Source organism: Sphaerodactylus townsendi, linkage group LG03 (genome assembly GCF_021028975.2).
Source record: "Sphaerodactylus townsendi isolate TG3544 linkage group LG03, MPM_Stown_v2.3, whole genome shotgun sequence".
NCBI classification, from domain to species: Eukaryota; Metazoa; Chordata; class Lepidosauria; order Squamata; family Sphaerodactylidae; genus Sphaerodactylus; species Sphaerodactylus townsendi.
In genome coordinates, this window is record NC_059427.1 from 37951456 (window position 1) to 37977528 (window position 26073).

A 26073-nucleotide genomic window follows, 5' to 3' on the forward strand; every position below is an offset into this window, starting at 1 on the left:
TGTCACCAGCTGCATTGGACTATGAGGAATGATGTAATCTAAATGCTTAAAAATAAAGTACATCTTACTATATATAATTCCCTAAGCAGCGACCAACCACTGTCTCCTGACAACGAACCTCCCACCAATCAGTGAGCAGAACTTAGTCCTGAGAGTCCATTGGTGGGATGTCAGTCTTCCGCCTGCCTTCCTCCAACCCAGCAATGAGCCTGGCCTAGCAGCCAGGGCAAAGAGACACCATCCTTCCTGCTGGGTCCATTGCCACTCTCCCCACCCATGATAGCCATTCCACCTGCCCCCCCTTCAGAAGCTTTCCCTGCCTAGCCAGTGGCAGCAGCACAGGGTGACGCCGGAGAATCAGCACGATGAGACACAGAGCAATCCCACTCATGGAGACCCTGGTTTGAGTTCATGGCAGCAGAAGCGGCAAGAGCAGCAACAGTGGGGGGAGGGGTAGGAGAAGGCAGGAGACCAGGAACACCTGCCACCAGCCCGCCCACTCCCCCCATCTAGAGTCCATTTTATGGCAGCATGAAATGGGCTCTCTGCTAGTCATGAAATAAAATAAATCAGTGTATTTGCTGAGGTGGGGTGGAGATGGTCATAAAGGACAGCTGCCTTTATCTGCAAACTTTCCAAAATGTCCTCTAGCAAACATGATGTGGGAAGCTTCTGTCCAATTAGCAACCACCAAATAATGCCTTGTTAGGATATCTGTCTCCCTCACTTTTCCTTCTTAAATGCATATATCTATTTGGAACTCACACAGTTTGCTGGGAAGACACAGCATTGCATCCTCCTTTTGTGTTTGCATGCGTCTTTGCTGGTCCAATAGCTCACAAAAACCCTTAAAAAGGTTAAAATAAACCTTATGTACACAATATATATATATATATTGCCTTTTTCCTGCTAAAACAATGAAAGTTGAGCACATTAAAAATGGACCACTATGGCTCAGGCTCCACAGGCTGGACCCAAAGACACTCCCCTCCCCCAGTCACATACAGAAGATTACTCATACTCAAGGAATAACTATTTTATACCTTATGCAAGAGCCTTGTGCTAAGAAACTGAGACAAAATCCAGCTATGTATTCTTGTGAATGCAATAGGGCACTCAATAGCTTGTAGAATCAGAAGAACTGCCATAAAATCTATTAAACCACTGCATGGGTTCTTTCTCAAGTTCTTGCAGAAGCATTTGCAGAACAGCATGAACTATTTTTCTTCCCCTCAAAGTTCTCTGTATCCAGTTCAAAAGAATACTATAAACTGAAATACACTACTGAATAAATGAGAGACAAATAGTGCCTTATGACCAAAGTCATGGCATAAGTATCTTTTTCTCAGAGTAGCTAACAAAGTAAGGTCCCTATTGATATGATAATAAAGCCAAATGTATTACTTTCCGGTTGACAACATTGTAATATACAGGATAAGTAGAAATTAGGTTGAACTAGTTTGTATACATCAATCAAATGCCTGCTAAATTAAACCAGACTATTCAACAAGAAAGAATGCAAAATTAATCCCCCACTGATATTAGTGGTAAGTAAAATGCAAATAAATTACTTTCCGGTTCACTACTCCAAACCATAAAGCAAACTTAAGTAAAAAGTGATTTCACTCCAGTGCAGGAAAAACTCATCTAGCCAGTGATCCCCATCAAAACCATTCTAATTTTAATCAACACTCATTTTCTCCCTCTTCTCTTTCTTAATTTGACACAGTTTCATCATCATAACTTGGAAACAGACTTTATAAAGCAAATTCACCCGAATTTCTGAGAAAGGTCAATATAATGGCCAAAACAGATAGGATTACAAATCTTTGGCCCTTTCTATACAAAACAAATAAAACATTTTGATGAGGTTAAAAGAAACATTTTGGGGAGGAACTCTGCACAGGTTCTTTCCCCCTCAAAACATCCCTAAGACATTTTATTTCAGCTTAACCTGGTTTTTAGAGAAAATGCTAAACTAGTGACTTTTTCCTGAAGTTGCTTTGAAAACATATCCTGCTCAATGTGTTTTATTTTTCCTGCGTCCCCCACCCAGCTCTTACTTTCAGTTTCCACTCACTCACAGCTCATGCCCGCCATTGTTTGCTCTCTTCAGGAGGCTCTGCGTTACTGCAATTTGCAGAATGTTTCCATAGAGTTAGGGTTATAGAGGAAACTTTGCAAACAGGAAGATTAACAGTTCTGTAGGGATACCTAATAACATTTCCCTTTAATGTCAGAAAATAAAATAATAATAAACCAGCACCAGAGGCTTATAAAGTTAAACAAAGAATCAAATATTTTTATTTACAAGAACTAAATTAGGAAGTTTTTCTGACAAAGGGTAAAACAATAGACACACAGGCAGAAAGAGAGAGGGGGGGAAGCTAGTTTTAGAGAGGTTACTATTTACAACTTGTTTCAGTGTCTTTTTACAGTTGATACAATGTTCACATAGGTCTTTAGTGTCTTCAAGTTGTTACTGTCACTTGAAGTATACACACCAGTATAGGTGTATAGTTTTCTGTTAGGCTTTCTAGTTTATGTGCTAAACCTTTAATTCTGCCACAAGTAAACATAACATACACAGTTCCTCAGACACTAACTTGAAGACAGTCTCTCCTCTAGAATGTCTTCTTTGAGAAGGACTTGTGGCTTTTCTCCAGGAAACCCATTCCTTTTTTTTATTTAAAAACTCAACAACCCTCAGGAGCTTCACTGCCCCATATCTGGGTGAGTTAGAGAAATTAACCAAGCCACCAGCACAATTAATCAGTGTCACTGTGTTGTGGTTAACTCCAGAACCTTGGCACAGATTCCCTACTTTAAATCTGACCTTCCTGGCACTTAACTAGAGTGGCTCAGCTCACTTAGAACTGGCACTCAGGCACCATAGAATGAACATCCATTCAGTCTGGAGTTCAGATCAGTTCTCTCCTTAGAACTCTCAGTACTCTGGCTATCAATGCTCAGCTGTTGTCTCTAGCCAATCACATGGAATTCCATGTTAACCCTTTGGGCTCTCAACACTCTACTGCCTGAAAGTGCCTAAGTGTCTGTACATATCACAGAGTACAAGTGATCTGTAATATAATTATTCATTTATATATGGCTTGCACTTCTCATATACAGGTACTTAAAAAGCATTTACACAATTTATCTTAAAAACAGTTCTTAAAAACCACTATACAATATGACTCAGACAGAGTCAATGAAATAAAATACAATAACTAAAAGCAGTACACAAACAATATTGCCGGCCAAGATCTATAAAATAGGACCTTTAATATATAATTAGCTGGATTAACCAATTAAAATAATTTTATTGATTAAAAATTGGCATTCAATTTTTAATTGAGGCAGATCTTTTTAAATAAAATTTTAAATTTTTTTTAAAAACTAAAAAATTTTTTAGCTTTTTTTTTAGATTTTTTTAAAAAAATTTAAACATGCAGACACTGCAAATGGTAAGTGCCAACTTTTAGGAAACATTCCTTCTAAAATGATGCCTATTGCAATGCATTACCCATTTACAAACTACACTTTTTCTTTTTGTATATGAGCAAAGTAAATAAATAAATTTTAAAAAACAGCATTTATTGTAGTGTATCATGGGTGTCACCTTGCTTGAATAACTGCAGGAAATGGAACAGATCAATTGGCAGACAGTTGGGTGATACTGGAGAAATAACAAAGCATTTCAATGAATGAGGATACATTGGAGTGAAAGGCAGGAATTTGTTGGGATTGTCATGATATATAAAAAAGAGTGAACAGTTCACATAAAAGGTAATTTCAAGTTAGCAGAAAGTTTGCGAAACCCACAGGATGGAGACAGTCAGTCTAGGTAAGGGCTGATGGGAATTGTAGTTCCTGAACATCTGGAGAGCCGCAGGTTCCCTACCCCTGGTCTAGGGGCAAAAGTAGCAAAGATTAACCTTTAACATGATTGGTGAATTCAACAGTAACTCTAGACCAATGAGAGGCTGTTGCGTGGGCAGGGGAAAGTATCCCTGATGTATGTATTGTATATGCTGAGATAGTTGAGATAGAGTTGAGACTGAGTTAAGTTCTATGTGTATGCTGAACTTTGTTATTGCACAAGAGTTCTGTATAGTTTAATAGTCTTGTATAGAATAGACTTGTGTAACCTTGCAACTGCAAAAGTTAAAGCCTTCCTATGGAAAGAACATCTTGCGTGAAGAGTATTCTTTTCCAAGAGTGATAGAAGGTTGCAGTGAGTGCAAGAAGACTTCTCATCTTACCAGAGTGACTCCGCTTTAAACTCTGCTGATAAGGATCAGGTACACTCCATCACCTCTCTGTAACATCTGTAACTTGTACCCCTCCAACACACACAAAAAGGATACTATTAAATAGTGTCCTTTATTTAATCAAAACTGCTTTCTATATGCACATTCTCAACATGCCATCTTTCATCTTTGCACATGTGTTATTACAATGCTGTCTGCTCTTTCCCCCTAAACACATGACAGAAAAATCTACTAGCTTACAAAAATGAAAAAGGTACTGTCTTTGGCTGTCTCAATACTGTTTTGGAGCAAAGAGGAAAATGCATGGTTTGTTGTTTGATATTCTAACCCGGCTCTTTTGCCTGCCCAATTAAGTGTGTTCATGTTTACACATTCTCGCACTGCCACTTGGGAACTATAATTTGCTTCTGCCAGCTCTGAGTGTGAAGAATTCTGATAAATGCCAGTAAACATGAAGGCATAAAAGCAGCATATAAACTTAATATGAGTGACAGTAAATTATATGGGACCTGTCCATAATGACCTGAGAGCATATGTAATCCATTCACACGGTGAGCATGTGTCAACAGCAGCTACCAGTTCATGCTGAATGCCACTACTGAGTAGACAGGCAATGACTCAATATGGTTTTCATTTTGACAATTTGCTGGTCATTCAAAACTGTCAGAGGATGTTTTTAATGCAATGCAAATAAAGAATGGCAAACAGGCCTCACACAGCCCTGGCTGGCTGTCATTTGAAGATAGATTATCATGCAATGGCTTAGCAGCTGTCCTCCAGCTACTGGGACCTGGGAGGGCTTGACTACTGTTGGGGGGGGGGGGCGGGCAATGTGGCTCTAGAGAATGCCAATGTCAGTCATGCGATTTGGTCATCATTTCCCCTCCCTGATACCCTCTCAAAATTCCAGGAGGTAACTTCTTGTTATTTCCAGACTTTGGGAAATGCTTCTTTTTGTTTCGATATACTCAGTTGAAATGGCTACTGCACAATGCTAATCTAACCATACCAAATTGAATGACCACTGATTACAGGACATTAACCTAACATTTTATTTCCCTCAAAAACATCCACAAAATACAGAGCTGCCTGGTAAATTAGCCAAGCTCATTCAGCAAAACAACTTCTCTGCCTGCTCCGTTAGTATCCATTTTAGAGTAACTCCCACCTTTGTCAAAAAGGGCATTCAAAAGGAACCAACCATGAACCCATCATTTTAGATTCAATTTTACTCCAGACCATCCCTCTAGTCACATAGTTCTCAACAATACTCACACTTTAGGACCCCTTTCTCAATCTGCGTCCAGCTCCATCCCTTTATACTGACCATTCTCACTTTCAGCCAGTCTACTCCACTTCCCACCTCTGGCTCTTTTGCTTGCTCTTCTTCTCTCTCTTCCACTGTCATAAGGTTCTGCTCCAGAGACCTCTCTTTCAGCCACATCCTCGCCCTTCCTTCCATCTCTGACCCGTTTTTAAGCACTGTGCTGTTTCCCTCTACCATTGGCATCTTTCTACTACTTTCTCCTTCTGCTCCCAGCTTCAAGCCCAATTCTTTATCCAATCTGCCCAGCTCATCTGCATCACCACTTCCTTTTCAGTCTTTGCTACAACACCTCATCTCCCTCATCTGTATCTCTTTTTGGGAACACTGCATAAACATTCATGGGTGGGTTCCATTTGATCTAGCTGTGAATGGGCACATCTAGTTCAATGTGATGGCCTCCACCAGAACACGTTTAATTGCTTTCCACTCATTTCATAATCTTTGTATTATACTTTAAAACCTACATTCCCTTATTGAATTTATTATGGAACATAATCAAGACTGACTGAGTTCAACTGAAGATTCTCTGTTCAGTCCCCCCCCCCCCCATATATGATGACAAGTATGGAAGTGGAAAGAGACACTAGGTTGCATCCAACTTATGGCAAGTCTGTATGTGTTCAAGGCAAGATACATTCAGAGGTGGTTTGGCATTGCCTGACATTTCGTAGAAACCTGGAACTCTCTTGGTGGTCTCCCATCCAAATACAAACCAGGGCCAATCCTGATTAGCTTCTGAGATCTGAGGAGATGAGGCTAGCCTGGGCCATCCAAGTCAGGAAATGCCAAATATACACCTATTCATATATACACTTAGAGTCTCACACCAGCATTGGGGAGGTGCACATGTGAAGGGCACCTGGCATCTCAATGGTTCAGGTTGATGAGAAGCGCCATCAGTCTAGACTTCTGTTAGATGGCATATGGAGTACAGGCATTTTTAATAAGTTGCCTGGTGTGACCAAATTTGACACATGATTCAATAAACTTATAATAAAATACATTGATCAACACAATAATTTCGGTTACGTGGCAAATAGCAGCTTCAAGCCAAGCCCAATTATTATTATTCACAAAATGCTTAAGTTGTTATTTAACTAAACAGCAGCTATACATTCAATCTGGAAAAGGCAGGACTTTACACCCCTCCACCTCTAGCAGTTTCCATGTTTCACTCCCCCCCCAAAAAAAAAGATAATGAGGAAAGAAGGAGAGAGAAAAAAATGTAAAGACAGAAAAGATAGAAACTCAAATATTAAATCAGTTGAACTTCAGGAAAAAAGTTTTTTGAAGACAACTCGAAAATTTTCTTGCTGAGATGAAGATCAGTCCATCATCCAAACATTGGGACATGTATAATCCATCCTTTAGATTGCTTGGTTTAGAATATGAAGTTAACTAGAATACTTCTGTCAAAATGTACACAATTTTACATTGCTCTGAACATACATCACTTTTAATTAACTAGCTAATTCAGAGTTAACCAAATACATTTGTTCCATAAGCCTTCCCAAGATTTAGGTCAGAAATTCAGCTGCCACATTTCCAGCCCCGCCTTTTAAGAAACAACTACCTTTTGAATTTGTTTTCCATCCAAAGCAACAGTGCAAACTTTCAAGCAGGTGCATAAATTTTGCCAAACAACGCTTTACAAAAATAATCATATTTTGACAACAGGGTGTTTGTCTGAGCAGGTGGGATGCTGGCAACAGGGTGAATTGAATTATTTTTAACACCTGTTCAGAAGCTGCTGAATATTTAACCACCTTCTCTTTCCTGTCATGCAAAATTCAACTGAGTTACATGTTGCAATGCAGTTTACAGCCCGATCCTGTGGATGAATACTCAGGAGTAACTCTCATGGAATACAGTGAAATTTACCCACAGATGATTCTGCATATGACTGCAATCTTAGAAATTTCATGCCTAGTAGAACTGAAATATGTTGGGTAACATTAATTAGAACCACGGGAGAGTTGCCGATGGACTGATAATTGCTGGATGTGGTCAGACTGACTGATAATTGTTGGATGTGGGTGAGACTTTGTGAGTCTTAAGGTCCTTTCCTCTGGCCTAAGTTGCTGACAAAACACAGTTATTTTTAACACATGAGTGTAATGGATAGGTTACGACTTCAAAAAAGTGATGGAAGAAACAAGCCAACATAAATGACAAAAAAACAAAAAAAAGGGAAGATGTATAATTATTTCACACACAGAGATAGTCATTGTAAAGAGAAAAAGGATGACTTGGGTATCAGGAACTCCTCCTTAACTGCCATATTGTTTTTAACTTGATTGAACTAAGCCCTTTTGTTGCTAAATACAACCAAGATATTAATATCACATAGGCAAATCAATCGCTGAATGTATATGAAAGGGAGAGAAAATACATGAATCGTGCAGCTAAACAACATCTATGAAGAAGAAGAGTTGGATTCATACCTCACTTCTCTCTACCACAAGGAGTCTCAAAGCAGCTTCCAAACTCCTTATCTTCCTCTCACCATAAACAACACCCTGTGAAGTAGGTGGGGCTGAGAGAGCTCTTAGAGAGCTGTGTCCAGCTAAGGTCCACCAGCAGACTTCAGATGGAAACATGGGGAATCAAACCTGGTTCCCCGATTAGAGTTTGCTGCTCATGTAGAGGAGTGGGCAAAAAACCCTGCTTTACTAGATTAGAACCCACCACTCTTAACCACTACACCATGCTGACCGATAATCAACTCATGTGTGACATAACCAAAAATCAATGTTTATGTGGATAAGTTGGGACCTTCATTGTTTTTCTAGAAGTTATGACATTCCCACTAGAAGTAAGAGTAATCCACTCATTTGAAAGTTTTCCCACTTTCTGACCTTTCCAATAACCTGACTTCTAAATTTTCTCACACTTTATCCGCGTCCTCCATCCTGAGAGTGCAATGTGTTGTCTCACAATAACCGCATCAGGCTAGTTAGATTTAAGGCCAAATTAGACATGACAGGAGGACTAAAACCAAGCTTCTTTATCCCGTTATTTTGCTGTATTTTGTTTTCTATATTTTCTCCCAGCCCAATTCAGATATTGGAAGTGAGATGGGCAGTTCAGCAGAAGAGCACAGTAGGTCCCCTTAGTGCAATAGATTTTCTGTCACTGTAAACACACTCGACATCACTCTCACACTTACAAATGTTATGCTGGACAAGTGAATAAATACACCCAGATGCCCCTCTGGTGTCTTTGGTCCTTAGTACAATTTCCGCAGGCCACAAAGCAGAAATTTAGACTCCAATTTCCTACAGTCCAAGATAACCCTCCAGCCATTGAACCATGAGAGGTCAACAATGTGACACAGAATTAAACAGAATACCCTGGAAGTTCCTAATTCTTCTGTCTTAAATGTAGTGCCATTCTTTTTATTTTTATGTAGAAACAAAGAAACATGAACTAGGACAAGGGGAAAAAATATGATACCACTTTCTTCAACACCATCTCCTTTCAGTCTTCCTACTTACTATCTGTGGGAAAGCCTTTTCAAATTTTTTTCGGCATCTTCACCTGTCATCCCTCATTCCCCTTCTATTTCTTTGAGCTAGGATTATCAGGACAGCATGCAGTATTCAGGGTCTAAGGGCATTAACATCGATTTATGTAGCAACTGTACAAGATTTCCAGTATTATTTTACACCTCATTCTTCATACCTCGGATCACTTTGTTTTGACTGCTGCTGTGGATGAAATGCGTCTCCCCTCAAATGAGGCACCAGCCCTAAGCAGTTACAGGTTAATTCATAACAATTCGGTCCTGTTCATGAGTAGTTCAATTTATCCCTTCCAACGCACAGTACCTTGCATTTGTCAGCACTGATTCTGACCTGTCATGGTGCTGCCAGGCTGCCTGGCTTTATTAGTTCCCTTGGCACCACTTCCACTATCCAGAATAATTTGTATCACCTGCTGATTTGCTAGGGCAGTGGTTCCTCTCTTCACAATGTGTTTTTAGAAAAAAAACACCCCACAGCAATCAACCTGACATTAAGAATCTGTCATTCTGGATGCCCTGTCTTTGTGCATATATCTCAGGATATGACCTATGACGGAACTATGACACTAATCAAATCAGTGATTCCCCAGAAGTAATGACATGATTTCTACACCTTTCACTACACATCTGGAACTCATGGAGTTTGTGCTAAACACCACAATACATACTTTGTTTTGATAAGGTGCAGAGTGTGTATATAAATTATACTAGCACAACCTGAAGATGTCTCCTTCTCATGACCTCGGCCACAAAATCTTTTTCTACTTTCCACCAGTAGCTGTGGATCATTCAAAAAACACATAAGGAATCAAACTCCTTGATGTGTAAACTTGATATCAGCCCTGCCCCTTCATGTACTCCAGGGATGGAAACATAGACAGAACTATGGAGGGACCTGACAATATTTTTCAGTATTATATTTCACACTTGGTGTCATGAGCCAGCCCCTGGGTACTTACCAGGATACAGAAGACTCAGAGCAGAACCTGACAACATGGTGCAGCTAGAGTTGGCTGCTCCTGAGGAAGACCAGGCAGCGGAGCCAACTCCCAGCCTTTCCCTTCCCTTCCTGATGAGGTGAAGGTGGAGGCGCCTGCAGATCCTCCTAGGGAACCTAGTAATGAGTCAGCTGTGCACATGAGGCAGAAGTAGAGGCAGCTGCTGCAGAAGCAAAGGAGGAGTGCTCCTATTGCAGCAAGATATGGGAAGATAGAAGTGTTTGCATCTGATGAGGATTAACCCCTTGCAGAATCCCAACCTCTTGGACAAAGCTCTCTACATAAGCCTTGCAGTGAGCTTGCTTCTGCCTGGATGCAACAAGTGTGTTTCCTGTTGCCTCTGTGTGCCTGGTCTATTTCTGATTCCCAGGCTGTTTATCTGATCTCCTGTGCCATGACCTGTTGAGCTGACCAGCCTTTGTCTGAAGCCTGCCTTGACCACTGGACTGTCTTCTGACTATGCTCTTGTCTGCTGCCTGTCCTGTCCTGTGAGACTGAACCTGACCACACCCTGCCTACCTGCAACACACTTGTAGTTCTGCCTTTCTCCATCTGAAAATCAAATTCAAAACCTTCTGTGAAGTGTAGCTTTAACTTATTTGGTCAAACACACATGCATCAAATTGAAACGAAGCCTCAGTTCATGCAACTGCAACCGGCCACAACCATCCCTCTGTTGTCTCTTTCTTTTAACTTCATTCCCTTCCTTTGTTGTCTTCCCTCTCCTAAGTTTAAACTGCAAAATGTTTTGGGGATGGGGTGGAAGGACCAAGCCTTTTGCATTTTACAGCACATATACAGTGATGGCAAAGTAAATCAATAATAACCAAAAACATCTATTCATTATTTCAGCTTTGATGTGTCTCCAAATATTTAGTCAATATTATATTCAGGGTTTATTTTGCAGTTAAGGCTTCAGTCTTTTGAAATCCTGTAAGCTTTCATTCCTAACTTGCTAAATTAGCTTGTTCTCCTTTGTACCTCAACCTCTGTTTGTGTGTGTTCAGGCACTAATACACCCACCCCATTTTGTGCATTTGATGAGGCAGCCTGCTGTCTATGAAAGATCATTCCACAATAAATCAATCTCTGAAGTGCTACAACTCTTTCAGAATTTTTACTGCTTATACACTAACACGATACTCTTTTGACATTTAACCATGCTACTGGAAAGAGGTCTAAACAAGGGGCAAAGGTTTCTTTTCAGAGGATTTACATATTAATGCACTGAATAAGAGCAAAACAAAGTCTACTTGTTTTTTCCCCCAAAAAATTGAATTAGTTCTTGCATATAGCTGGGGAACATTCTTTGCATAGAACCAAAATCCCAAGAGAGATCAGGGTAAGAGAAATGGAAGACATAGCATCGTAGAGTTGGAAGGGGACATTCAGGCCATCTAGTCCTGCTCAATACAGGAATGGACTAAAATATCCCTAACAAGCATTCATCTAGCTGGTGCTTTGATGACTGCCAGTGAGGAAGAGGTCACCAACTCCTGAGGCAGCTGATTTCACTGCTGAACAACTTTCACCGTAAACATTGTTTTTACCTAGTGTTCAGCTAGTACCTTTCCACCCATAATATATATACTCATTGTGACTCCTATCCTCTGCTGTCAACAAGAACACTTTTCTGTCCTCTAAGTGACAGCCTATCAAATACTTAAAGAGAGTGATCATTTCTCCCCTCAATCTCCTCTTTTCCAGACTAAACACTCCCAAGTCCCTCAGCCTTTCCTCATAGGACTCCAGGTCCCTGATCATCCTCATTACTCTCTTCTGTACCCATTTCATTCTGTCCACATCCTTTTTTGAAGTGAGGCCTCAAGAACTGCACACAGTACTACAGGTAAGAACATAAGAACATAAGAACATAAGAACAAGCCAGCTGGATCAGACCAAAGTCCATCTAGTCCAGCTCTCTGCTACTCGCAGTGGCCCACCAGGTGCCTTTGGGAGCTCACATGTAGGATGTGAACGCAATGGCCTTCTGCGGCTGTTGCTCCCGATCACCTGGTCTGTTAAGGCATTTGAAATCTCAGATCAAAGAGGATCAAGATTGGTAGCCATAAATCGACTTCTCCTCCATAAATCTGTCCAAGCCCCTTTGAAAGCTATCCAGGTTAGTGGCCATCACCACCTCCTGTGGCAGCATATTCCAAACACCAATCACACGTTGCGTGAAGAAGTGTTTCCTTTTATTAGTCCTAATTCTTCACCCCAGCATTTTCAATGAATGCCCCCTGGTTCTAGTATTGTGAGAAAGAGAGAAAAATTTCTCTCTGTCAACATTTTCTACCCCATGCATAATTTTGTAGACTTCAATCATATCCCCCCTCAGCCGCCTCCTCTCCAAACTAAAGAGTCCCAAACGCTGCAGCCTCTCCTCATAGGGAAGGTGCTCCAGTCCCTCAATCAACCTTGTTGCCCTTCTCTGCACTTTTTCTATCTCCTCAATATCCTTTTTGAGATGCGGCGACCAGAACTGGACACAGTACTCCAAGTGCGGTCGCACCACTGCTTTATATAAGGGCATGAAAATCTTTGCAGTTTTATTATCAATTCCTTTTCTAATGATCCCCAGCATAGAGTTTGCCTTTTTCACAGCTGCCATGCATTGAGTTGACATTCCCATGGAACTATCAACTGAGACGCCTAAATCCCTTTCCTGGTCTGTGACTGATAGCACTGACCCCTGTAGCGTGTATGTGAAGTTTGGATTTTTTGCCCCTATGTGCATCACTTTACATTTTGCTACATTGAACTGCATTGGCCATTTCTGAGCCCACTCACCTAATTTATCAAGGTCCGCTTGGAGCTCTTCGCAATCCTTTGTGGTTCTCACCACCCTACATAATGTGGTATCATCTGCAAACTTGGCCACCACGCTACCCACCCCTACTTCCAGGTCATTTATGAATAGGTTAAAGAGCACTGGTCCCAAAACGGATCCTTGGGGGACACCACTCCCGACATCTCTCCATTGTGAGAACTTCCCATTTACACCCACTCTTTGTTTCCTGTTTCTCAACCAGTTTTTAATCCATAGGAGGACTTCCCCTCTTATTCCTTCATTGCTGAGTTTTCTCAACAGTCTCTGGTGAGGAACTTTGTCAAAAGCCTTTTGGAAATCCAAGTAGACAATGTCCACCGGTTCACCCCTGTCAACATGCCTGTTTACACCCTCAAAGAACTCTAGTAAGTTTGTAAGACAGGATTTGCCTCTGCAAAAGCCATGCTGACTCTTTCTCAGCAGGTCTTGCTTTTCTACATGTTTTATAATTTTATCTTTAATGATAGATTCTACTAATTTACCAGGAACAGATGTCAAACTGACTGGCCTGTAATTTCCTGGGTCCCCCCTAGATCCTTTCTTAAAGATTGGTGTGACATTGGCCATCTTCCAGTCTTCAGGGATGGAGCCTGATTTCAGGGATAAGTTGCATATTAAAGTGAGAAGATCAGCAATTTCATGCTTGAGCTCTTTAAGAACTCTTGGGTGAATGCAATCTGGGCCAGGGGATTTGGTAACATTTAGTTTATCAATGGCTGCCAGAACTTCTTCCTTGTCTATCACTATCTTCGCTAGTTCCTCGGATTCGCCTCCTAAGAAGCTTGGTTCAGGTGCAGGAATGTTCCTCACCTCCTCTTGGGTGAAGACATGCGTTCCTCATAATCCTTTTTTGCCTCCCTTACAGCTAACTTGCTTCTCTTTTGCCACCATTTATGTTCCCTCATATTCTTCATCAGCCAAACTGGACTTCCATTTTCTAAAAGACATTTTCTTTTTTCTGATAATTTCCTCAACCTCTCTTGTTAACCATGGTGGCTTTCTTTTGGACTGGGTGCTGCCTTTTCTAACCTGTGGAACACATTCCAGCTGAGCTTTTATTACTGTGTTTTTAAATAAGGTATGGCCTGAGCAGTGCATTGTACAGCAGGACTACAAAAACAACTGATTTGGATGACATGCCCCTACTGATAGAACCCAAAACTACATTAGCTCTTTTTGACTGCTCATATTCAGTTTACAGTCCACCTGTATCACTAGATCTTGTTCACACACAGCGCTACCAAAAATGTAACCCTCAATCAGTATGCATGCTTCTCATCTTTGATATCCAGAAGCAGAACTCTGTACTTTGTTCACATCCACCCACTTTCCCAGTGTGCTGAGATCTAGCTGAATTCTATCTCTGTCTTCAGGAGTGTTTGCTAATCCTTCCCATTTGCTGTCATTTGCAAATGTAACTAATTGTCTCCCCCTTCCCCTCCTCCATGTTGCCTTATTTATTTAGATTTGGAAGGTAAAGAATGTATGCTGTTATTCCATAACAAATCTAAAAATAACAGTACTAAAAATATGAAAATATCCATGCTTGTATAATACCTTTCATTTTCTTGGAGCACCTCACCTCCCTTTCTCCAAGTGATGGATGCTTTTGGGGAAGCCTTTGGCTTGCACTCAAAATGAGCTGAAGAGCCAATCTGCAGTTGAATCAGTTCCTTCATTGGGCTTCTGGAGAAGTCAGGAGCTGAAGCTGGTAAAAGAAAGCATAAGCTATGAAAAAGTTACTTCTCTAACATGCCCCAATTGTGTTCCTACCAGTCCTGCCTTCTTCTTTGTCATTTCAGAATTAATATTTGCTACTTCCAGTTCATGAAATCACTATAATAGCAACTGTACATTGAAATATCACCCTATTCAACTGGGAATGTGATCTCCTGCACTTTGCAGGCAGGCCCAGGTCTCCTCTGGAGCAGTGCCCTGAGGTCTAGATAAGGAGGCTTGGGATCATTTACTGGCACTTGCAGCCAGAGCTAGAACAGGAAGCACAAAGCTGATCACAGGCATGTACCTAGTAGACCAACAGATCCAGCAAACTTCCCTTCCCAGCCCAATGCTTAAAATGACTGAGAATACAGCAACTCTACCTGCTGTGGAGCAGCACCTGGGCCTCATCTTGTCCAGGTTTTAATGGGGTCAGAATCCTGCAGAAGATTACATCCATCACAATTTGGTCCAGGAGGTGGAACATGATCTGCAAGCCTGGCCCTGTGCCTTTGCTGGGCTATTTTGGCACAAACCCGCTGCCTCCACTAATCCTGCCAGGCGGAGGTAGATGCTGGTGAGCTTGTGCACTAAATCCTGTAGTGTCAGTGAGTTGCCCCAGGACCTGGGGGGACTGTTGGAAGTTTTGGTGAAGAAGCTCCCATGGCAGGGCAAGTTCTGGAGCCGGTGACACCTACCCTGTAGGAATTGCCCAGAGTTTCCTGCTTTCCCTGTGGCCATGTTTCTCGGTCCTCAGGATCTTCCTCTGAGGTTTGTAAGTCCAGACCCAGCTTAGTGGGGTGGGGGAGGGGAGGACCATGACATTTAACATATACTTTCTTTTCATATACTTTCTGCATATGACTGGATTTAAGCATCTGCATTATATGCACCGGTTTGGCTCACTTTTGTACACTGGCTGCAAATAGAGATTGCTTCACTGATTGCTTCACTATATGTCTGAATAACCAGGCAGTGCAGAGCAACTGGCTTTTTCCACTTGCATGTTCCCACACAGTCCAATTAAGTTCTACTACATCCCTTGTCCTAGCTGTGTAAGTGCTTTTCTCAGGAGGCAGTTGCTTAAACAGATGATTAAATCAGTCACAAATCATATAAATGTCATAAATAAATGCTGTGCTTTAATAAACCCCTTTCCTCTGGTATTAATCCAACTAGTCCCTCTTGATGCTGATGGCTACCAATCAGTTTGAATTGGCAGTGTCTTTGCGAGTACAACCTAATGCAAACCTGTGTGGCGGATGTTTGCAGCTGTTCAACATAAATTGAACAGGCTAGATGGGCTTGTGTCTGACTGACACCTCTGAGTATGGTAAATTTGACTGTTGAAAACTTTCTCAGCATTCCTAGTGTGCATGGGGGCTGAGTCACACAGCTCCTTTCTCATGATGGGATATATAGTATATTGAGACAAATCTAATGGACTCCTTCAGTGTTGGATGTATCAGAAACAGACAAAAATACACACACCAGAAGTCTTTCTAACACTGTTAAGGTAACACTGAAGTGCTTCTGAGTGTTTCAGCATAAAGATAGACCATGGTTCAATATATCTTAACTAACCTTCCAAAGTGGATTGAACAAATACGATTTTGAACTGAGAACTTGTTTTAAGCAATTTGTACAAACGTCTTGAGCATCACTATGTCAGAGGCTGACTGGAGCACAAAAAGGCTCCCAACCAGATAACCCTGCAGAAAACTGTCTAATCATTTTGCCCCTGCCCCTGCAACAGAATATTATTACCATGGAAACAACAGCAAGTGGCACCCCTTTTTGACAGAACTAGACTATGTGTGAACCACAAGTCACATCTGACTGGTTTCCAAGCGGATAATCAGACAGACGCCTCTTGGATTCCACATATTTCCTACTACAAATGGGAGAATATGATTAGCAGCAAGGAGCAATGATTATGTCTAGCTGACGTGTATGCTTACATTGTATGTTCTGCTGGGAATGACATATCTGTAAATATTTCATTGGGACAGTCACCTCTGTTACAAAGTGGGAATATCCGTGCAGGAAAAAAAATAGCACCATACTCAACACTTCTTTAGGCTTCTTTCGTCACTTGAATTCACCATACCCTCAGCCAGTTCAGCTGTCCACCCTGTGTTTGCACACTGTTTTAAAAAACAAGTTGGCATCACCTGGAGGACTAAATGATTGTGTGTCCCCCATGTTCATAATTAAGGAAGTGGTCACAGGAACCCACCTTGTTGCTTTTAAATGACATTGGTCTCCCAGGAATACTAGAGCCAGAATGCAGAAGGTCAGCGCAATGGAGTAATGTGCTGAGGCAAGGTTGCTTCCAGATAGTGTGATTAGTTTTAATCTCTGGGCCTGCATCCAAGTCTTTGTCTCAGCTCTCCCCTAATTAATAATTTATCCTGGTGTCCTCGTTTTAAAGCAGTGAATGATTGGGCTGTAAAATACATTGGATTTTTTTTTTTTTTGCTTTCTCTTTCCTCCCTTCCAGCACTTCTCTACAGATACAGGTGAAGAAAGGACTCACCACTGCAAAGAAGTTGCTTACTGTGACCAAGATTTTATTTTTCCATGTTAGACTTTTGTTAAAAAGACCATCAATGTGACAGTGAGTGAGGTCTGGGAAAAATATATATTAAAAAAAACATAAAAGAGAATCTAGACTTACCTACCACCTGGAGTTCAGCACTGGAATATATTGTGCCATGTTTGTTTTCTGCTATGCACTGGTATATGCCGGAATCGGTCAAGTTTAGGTTTGTTATTATCAATGCCCCATTTTCATTTTGTATCCTTCCCTGGTCAATAAAAACAAGAAGTTAGAAATGTAATGGGCTTGAAAGGACCAAGAAGCCAGATGAAGGAAGCATATTTGGGCTCTATAAGTATACCTTGTGTTTTTGCATCCAAAGTAGAACTTATCTGATACCTACATTCAGGCATGCTATGTTCAAAGGGAGCACTATAATAATAATGGCTTTTATGAGATGGAAGGTGTCAAAGTGCTACTCAGCAGATATAAACCTCAAACAGGAATCCTAGGCTTAAACATCCTCTCAATGTTCTTAAAAAACCATCACTACTAAAGTCTTGTATTTAGTTGGCAGTGTGGACTATTTCTAACAGTCCTGGGAATCAATTCTCTTTATGTTTAGAGCTTACAAGCATGCTGACTTCTGCATATAGGCTGTATTCAAGGTTGTTTCATGAATGACAAATAATGAAATCACAATGAAATGGGAGAATGAGGAGGGGCTAACAAGACCTTGTGGACTCCAGTTATGAATGATCCTTGTCACAGAACCACCAAGGTGACTACTGACAAAGAAATGAGAACCCTTCTGCCCCTTTCTTTCCCTTTTTGACTGGTGTGATTTTAACTAAAGGGACCATTCAAAATGTGATTCTCCATGAGCTGAAGTGGCACAGCCCATTCGCCACTTCAGAGCTCTGGCGCCTCATTGCATCCTTAATCTCTGCATGTGTGAGGTAAATGTGACAACTACTTCTCACTAAGATAGTACATCTGTGCTTGAGTGGAATCATTTAAGATTGCAGATGGGAGGACACGACTGAATTCTCCTCCATATTAAAAACTAGATGCATTCATTACAAATTTACATTATGTCAGTAAAAAGCCTAACGTAATTTAGCCTGTAGAGAACTTGCAAAGGACAGAACAGTGAATAGCATCCGAACACTTTTGCAATCAAGTCTAAAAACACAAACACATTAAGGTTTCTCATTTACAGTCTTCTATTTTAGAAGAACAAATAGGGATGGATCCAAATAACTGTGAGAGAAGGACATATCTCTGACCTCTGTTCTTTACTGCTCTCTGCACTACTCAATGGAATCGGTGTGGGATACAGTGTGGGTGCTACAGCTCAAATGCTATTGCAGAATGCCACAGCTTGGTATTGTCAGAATCTAGATGTAGCATGTTACTCCCATACTGCAGGCCCTCCACAGCTGACATATGGCAACCTGATAGGATTTTTAATGCAAGAGACTACAAGGGGTGGTTTGCTATTGTCTGCTTCTGTAGTCCTGTTACCCCTGTAGTCCTGTTACCCCTTAACTATCACACACAAAGCCCTTTATGACCTTGGACTCATATCTGCAAGACCACCTCTCCTCCTGTGATCTACCATGAGAGCTTTGCTCATTAGATCATGGTCTTCTACATATGCCAACCTGCAGATGGGCAAAATCAACAGGTGCCTTCTCTGCTGTGGCCCCCAGCCTGCTTGAGGAGGCCAGTAAGGTTCCCACAGGCATGGCTTTCTGCAAACTGTCCAAAACTGAATTATTCAAGAGGGCTTTTCTATGCAAGCCACTAGGGAGTACTGTACAAAATGCTTCACAAAGTTACTTGAAAAAAGGACTAGGGACTGTGGTCTATACTACTGTATACTAGCTTTTGGAAACTAAAATCCTACAATGGAATTTTCCATTATCTATCTGTTTTTAGACCTTGGTTCATTCTACAATCACAGAATCATAGAGTTTGAAGAGACTACAAGGGCCATCAAACCTAACCTCCTGCTATGCAACCCTAATCCTATTTCACTGTTTAGTGAATGTCCCTTCATTGATTGTGTTGACTTCCTTTCTGCAATCCACCTTGAGGAAGGCAGATTGTAAATAATATGAATAAATAAAACCTGGGAAAATCTGAAGAGAATGTGAATTGCACCTTGCATGAGTAGAAGTGCCTTCCACTTGTGCAAGGTCACCTTTGGTCCAACCTGTATTCTTTTCCTCACATTTCTGGATGAACTATTCATGTGATGACTAATCACTCTTCAGAAATGCTCCAGTTATGGCTTTCCTCGACTGAAATATGACAACCATTATTTAGCATAATGAAAAAATGTACATTTGAAGAACACTCATCTGTTGTCTATTACTACACTTCAACACAGAAGTGAAAAAATTAAGTTATCCTTATTTTCTCACACCATAATAGAAGATTAGACTAGACAAAGTTACAATCCCTAAATATGTACTTCCAGCATTTGACAAAAAGCTTTCTGCATAATTTATTTCAAGGACTCTGTCATAACTTTATTTTAATAAGCAAAATCATACCTTGTGCATTCCTTATGGATCTTTGCAATTTTTTCTAAAACTGCACTGAATTGTAACCTGAATTTAAAACTAACTATCATGCTTTCATATTTGTCTGACAAATACTTGAAGAAGCAATTTAACCTCTTCCGAACGCTAATGTGGATTCTGAACTTATTTATATCCCTCCTTTCTGCTCTCACAAGGCAATTAACAAATTATAACTTACATAATAAAATTACATTTTAAACCCATTAAACCCATTAAAACTACACAACAAAAGCAAAAAAATCATTAAATTAATTAAAATCAAAAGTAAAAACATACAAAGTCATAAAACAATGATTAAAACATCTAAAAAAAACCCAGCAGGCACAAAGGAGGGGACCAAACCATTTTTGTTGTTAAAAAATCACCTTGGTGCAAAATGGCAACTGAAAGGGACAGATAAATCTCCCTGGGGAGCGAGTTCCAGAGTTTGGGTGCTCCTGAGTTGCCATTAACCTAACCTCAGAAGGTGGGGGAAATGGAGAAGACTTTTAAAGTTTGCTACAGTAGTTCAGTAGGTTCCGTCTCATTGCAATAATTTAGCCCAGATACAACCAGAGCATGCAGCACAGTGGTTGATCTTTACTGCCCAAGAAAGATGGAGAACCAAAGCTGGTAAAAGGCACACTTTCCCATACCTTCTCCCTATTTATCAAGGAGTAGGTCTGGGTCCAACCACACCCCTGGACTACCGGCCTGTTCCTTCAAGCGGAGTGCAATCTCATCCAGAATGAATGATGCTTTAAATCCTGGGCAGGACCTTCTGCTCATCAGTTGCACTGTTGTCTTGTCAGGATTTAGCTTCAGTTTATTAGCTTGCACAAATGCCAAAAATACCTCCAGGCACCAGTTCAGGGTTTCTACAGCTCCCAAGTGATTAGCCAAAAGTATGAAATAAAGTTGACCATTATATAGCCCAAATCTCCATCTGACCACACCCAGAGGTTCCACATCGATGCTAAAGAGCACAGGGGACAAGATGCAACCTTGCAGGAAGCCACAGGCCAAAGGTCAAGAGGATGAGCAAGAGTTCTCCAGCACAGCTTTCTGAAATCCATCCTCCAGGTAGGACCAGAACCACTGCAGAACTGTGCCTCCCAATCCCAGCCTGGAAAGGCGGTACAGAAGGATCCCATGATCAATACTACTGAAATCTTCTGAGAGATCCAGGAGAATCCAAAGAGTCCTACTTCCTCAGTCCATCTACTGTTGCAGGTCATCCACCATAATGTCCAAGGTTGTTTCAGTTCCATAACCAGGCCTAAAGGACCTGAACAATTTTCTTTGTCTGCAACAAATGACTGAAGTTGTCCAGCCACTACTCATTCAATCACTTTACTCAGTAAGGCAACATTTGAGACTGATTGGTAGTTATTGAGATCTCCTAGGTCCAGATTTAAGTAAACAGAAAGGGCAAGGGACATACACTTCTAATGAGCTTCAAGCCTCCAGTTATTTGGTACACATATGCAGACTGAAAACGAAAAAGTTTTCCAAACCACTGGACAGGCTGGCACTCTGGCACCCCTCCCCCTCCCTCTGCTACGATGGGTGGGCCATGTCCAGATGATGGGCCCCTTTCTTCTCCCTCCCCTCCCTTGCATGCCACCCCTCCCCCCTCTCCCTCCCTCTGCTGGGGTGGGTGGGCCAGGTCCAGATGCTGGCCCCCTCCTCTTTCCTCCCCTCCTCTTATCCCCTTCATCTTATCCTATCACTGCTAATGTACAGTTTAAGTTGGAACAGATGTGAACAATTTATCTGCAAAGTGCTGAGCTGAATGTTCACAGCAGGCCATCAAACAGTCCATCTCTTTCTACTGGTCATATCTCAAAAGGGCTCTAACCATGGAGAACAGCTAGTCAGGGCCTACACTGTACAGACACAATGGCAGTGGGAAAGTGTTGTTTCTTTGCCACCTCCAGTGCCATGGAGTATGCTTTGCCTAAGTCTTTGCCTAAGTCTTATCGGAATTGTCTTGAGTCTTCCTACACTGTCGCTATAGCTGTCTTCCTTTCCTTTTCATTGCCCACCAAGGGACAACCTGGGCTCTAATAGCTGAGAGATACAACTTGTACACAATTTCATTTGAAAAACAAATCTTCACCCACTCACCTCTAATGCTAAAGGTTCTCCGTTTTTCAGCCACCTGTAGGATGGTTTTGGTTTGCCACTGGCCCTGCACTCCCAGTACAAGTTGTCTTCCACTGCAGCTTCAAAGTTTTTTATCATCTGAACCCAGTGAGGCTTTGCTGTGAAAGAAAGCAAGGGTGGGGGGGACTTTGATGAAGAAAAAAACATTTTCTCCACATTGCTAAAAGAACAAGTTAGTGAAACAACTGACCAAGTGTGAACCCAGAGAATGTCCTGGTTTCAAAAACATTTCTTCAATGATACATTAATGTCACATTGTATTTACTTGGGTCTGTTAACATGGCTAACATTATGGCACTAGGTGCTAATTTCAATGTCATGCCTCACTGCTACAGAAGCATTCAGGAGGAAAGGTTCTGTAAGAAGCAGGGAATGCAGTTGTGAAATCTCGTCGCTCCTGGAAGTAATTTCCTGCTTCTCCCAATTTATTTAGATTTTTTTGTAGAAACGATTTTCTTTCTTTTTCTGCAGAATCCTTGTCATTGAAAATAGCATGCAAGTCATTGCAGCAAAGAAGGGACTTTGGTATTTTGAAGAGTGACACGGGCATATGACTGCTGTAGTAACATTATGCTGAGATTACCAAACCCATTATATTCACCCTTCTTTTCTGCATAAACATTTGTCCACCTTGGTAATCCACTCTCTGCATAAGCAATAGCTTAGTGCCCCCCTCACACAGTAATCCTACTCCTATTGCACTATTTATTAGATGTCTTATGCTGTTTGATTCAATTATTTATATAAGTATGACTAAACAGAAAGAAGATCAGAAAGACTCCATTACACAACCAAGCATGGCCATTATTGTTCAGAGGCCAATTTATAAACCATAGGTTTCTCAAGTGATGGTGGTTCAAGTTGTCTGGTGGGAACTGTGCAGACAATTCTTTTTAACACTGCACACTAATGCATCTGACCTGTGAAGAAGACTAGAGGGCACAACAGGAAGTTCTCAATAGACATCTCTGTTAGAGGTCAATAGCGCAGTGAGAATGGGAAATTCAGCAAGAGATGAGGTTTCAAGTCCCATACATGCCTGACTCTCAACTTAATTCCTAGAAGTCAAGAAGTCACGTTTTGGAGCAGATAGAAGAATGACATGCAGAGGGATAGGGACCTAATCTCTCTTCTCCCTAAGCATACGATCAGATGCCTATAGCTCTCTTTTTCTTGTGTTTGAGTATAGGATTCTGAAGCAGGATTCTGATTCTCCTTCACTTCCACAATCCAAATTCTTTTGAATTTCCCCTCACGCTGGAAGAGTGAAAGTGGAAGCCTCATACCAACAAGAGGTATTACTATGAACCCATATGAAGCCAGTGGAAGCCTCATACCAACAAGAGGTATTACTATGAACCCATACGTTTCTTTCAATAGTTGGTAATGCGGGGAGGTAGAGTCATAAGCAATCTTAGCCCAAATATTGAGCTTCAAGTAAGCTTCAAGTAAACACTTCAAGTAATTAATATTTGATGTCTAGAAAGTGAAATACATATCCACATGACCCTCCTCCAATGGAGAATAAGGCATCTTTGATTCAAACCCAAATTTGTGAATCGTATATTAATTAATCAATCAATCAATCAATCAATCAATCAATCTTGGCAGGTATTGGCCAGAGAATTAGATTATCAGTACACTAGCCCAGATAGCTAACCTCTCCTTGATGTTCCATATCAGATCCTGAATTGGTCCAATATATTCAATTAAGAACAATTTTAAGACATTATTCATTCTGACTATGAACTGGATTATAGGATTTTCAAGGGCATGTTGACCTGCTTTAGGATGGCAGAAAATTATGTTCCACAAGTAGGTCCTTGCACTTTTTGAAATACTAGTTGGGATCCAAGCACATATCTGTGGAGCAAGAAATACTACATGGCATCAGAAGAGAAGCATAATGAGTGCACCAGATCAAACTGAAGACCTTTTCACAGCTGTAAAGTTGGGATCAGAAAACAAGGGAGCTATGAGAGCTGTGACCAAATAAATCCTGTTTAAGTTCATTGAACAGGAGGAACCTATGGACATGTAAACAGTGATATGTGACAACCATCCTCAAACCTGATGTTATTAGGGTATATGGTGAATAGAAACAACTATGAAAAGTGATAAATTGAAATCTTCCATTCTCCTACACATCGCTGGAGAGGAGGTTGGGCACCTTCATAATAATTTTGTGCTGACACAGGACGGGGTTGCAGAAGGTGGGAGGAGCTGCAAAGCTATAAATACTAATTGACCGGTCTGGAGAATATTGTTTGCTTAACTGTAATACAACCGTTGAAATAAATATATCATGTGCATGCAAATAGCAAATCAAACTATGGAGCAGAATTTTACAGAATTTTGAAGGCTCAGTAAAATTTGCAGCTATGGTAACTTGAAGGAGTCTTATAAACAATTATGTTGTCTGTGGTATCAGAGCTAACATCCTTAGTGAATGGCGGCTAAACAGGATAGATTTAAAGTTCTTCAGATTTACAGAGCCTCAGAGAACAGGAAAGCACAGACCACTGATCTGAATTGATGATTTTATTCATTTAATTTGTTTGTATCCTGCCTTTCTCTTCAATCAAGATCCGAAGTGGCTTATCTAGTTCTCCTCTCCACAACCCTGTGAGGTTAGGCTGAGAATATATGATCGGGCCAAGGTCATCAAATGAGCTTTTATGACATCAGTGGGAATTGAAACCCAGGTCTCCCAGATACTAGTCCAACATTCTTTACCATTTTTAACCACACTGGGTATCCTTGGGCTGAAGATCTTGTCCATGCTTTTAACTGAAAGGAGTAAAGTACAAGAAAGGCATCTTCAAAACCAAATTCTTCAGAATGATTTATAGAGCTGCATTAATGTGTGATGAACAGAGTGTAATAGATGATATTAAGTGGCGAAAATAATTTTTATAGGTAATGACTTGGATTCAGCAATGCCTGAGTGGAAAGAGAAACAGCCTTGGTACAGTTCTGCCTGCAGAAGAGTTTGGACAATACCTAGTACTTGCTTCCCTATATATTATGCTGCTCAGAAATCATTTTAGCAACATTGTGTGCATGTAGAAAAGCAAGTAGGAAAATAATAAGTTGGATTTAGTACAAGAATTACCATGGTTGCTTTCTTGCATTGCTGCTGCTGCAAGAACTCCAGCAAAAGTGGAAATTTTGTGCTGGATCTAACCCAGTATACTTTCATTGTGCAATTTTAATATGCATGATTAATTTGATATATAGCATAAGTGGGGGATCCACAAGGATTTGTGGGGCATAGTTCATTACCCTGCCCCTACTCTCCCTTCCCTGAAAGCCAGAATAGCAATACCATCTTCTCCCCATTATGGTTACCAGCCATTCTTCCTTTCCAATCATTTACCATCTCCCATCCAATTCTGCTCTTCTTCATTCTATCCTCACAAAAGACTTGTGAGGTAAGTTAGGGTCAGAATGTATAACTGACTCAAGGTCAGTCAGTGAGCCCCAATGGCAGAGTGGAGAACTGAGCCTAGATCTCCCAGATCTTAGTCTGAAACTCTAACAGCTGCACTCTACTGACTTTTGCAGAGTGGCCTCAAAGTTGTACTGATGGGTCCATTTGGATATGTAATACTAGTGACTAGACAGAGCAAACTTGTTGAATACATTTGCAGAAGAGAACTCTGTAAGCATTCCTAACTGCCTCCTCTTTCACAATCTCTGCTACACTAGACCCAACCAGGAGAAAACACAAGTACTGAGAACCAGTGGCGTAACTAAGCAAACTGGGGCCCTGGGCAAAACCTGAGTTTGATGCCCCCCCAGGCGCGTGCTCGGGGCAACGTGCACCCCCCCCTGCCCCCTTGTAGCTACGCCCAGTGGCGTATCTAGGCAAACTGGAGTTTGGCGCCCCCCCCCATGGGCAGCCGCCCTCCCCCACCATGACCAAGCAATGATTTTTTACACCAGGTCATTTCAAAGTCACCATTACATTATAGAACATGCCCCAACTCACAAATCTGAACACAGCAATAGGCCATGCCACACAAAAGCACTTTCAAAATGCTTTCAAAATGTTTTATTACTGCTAGGAAAACATTTTATGGTGTTGTATCCAGTCCCCCCAATTGGGG

The 26073-nt window shown here is 41.1% G+C and overlaps 1 protein-coding gene across 1 annotated transcript in view; it reads right to left on the minus strand.

The window, feature by feature from the left end:
- LOC125427769 (contactin-3-like) overlaps nt 1–26073 on the minus strand; it is a 259865-nt gene that overhangs the window by 47311 nt on the left and 186481 nt on the right. Inside the window, 3 exon segments of the mRNA XM_048487326.1 lie at nt 14516–14666; nt 17358–17487; nt 21923–22059. Coding sequence (XP_048343283.1) covers nt 14516–14666; nt 17358–17487; nt 21923–22059 — 418 coding nt within the window.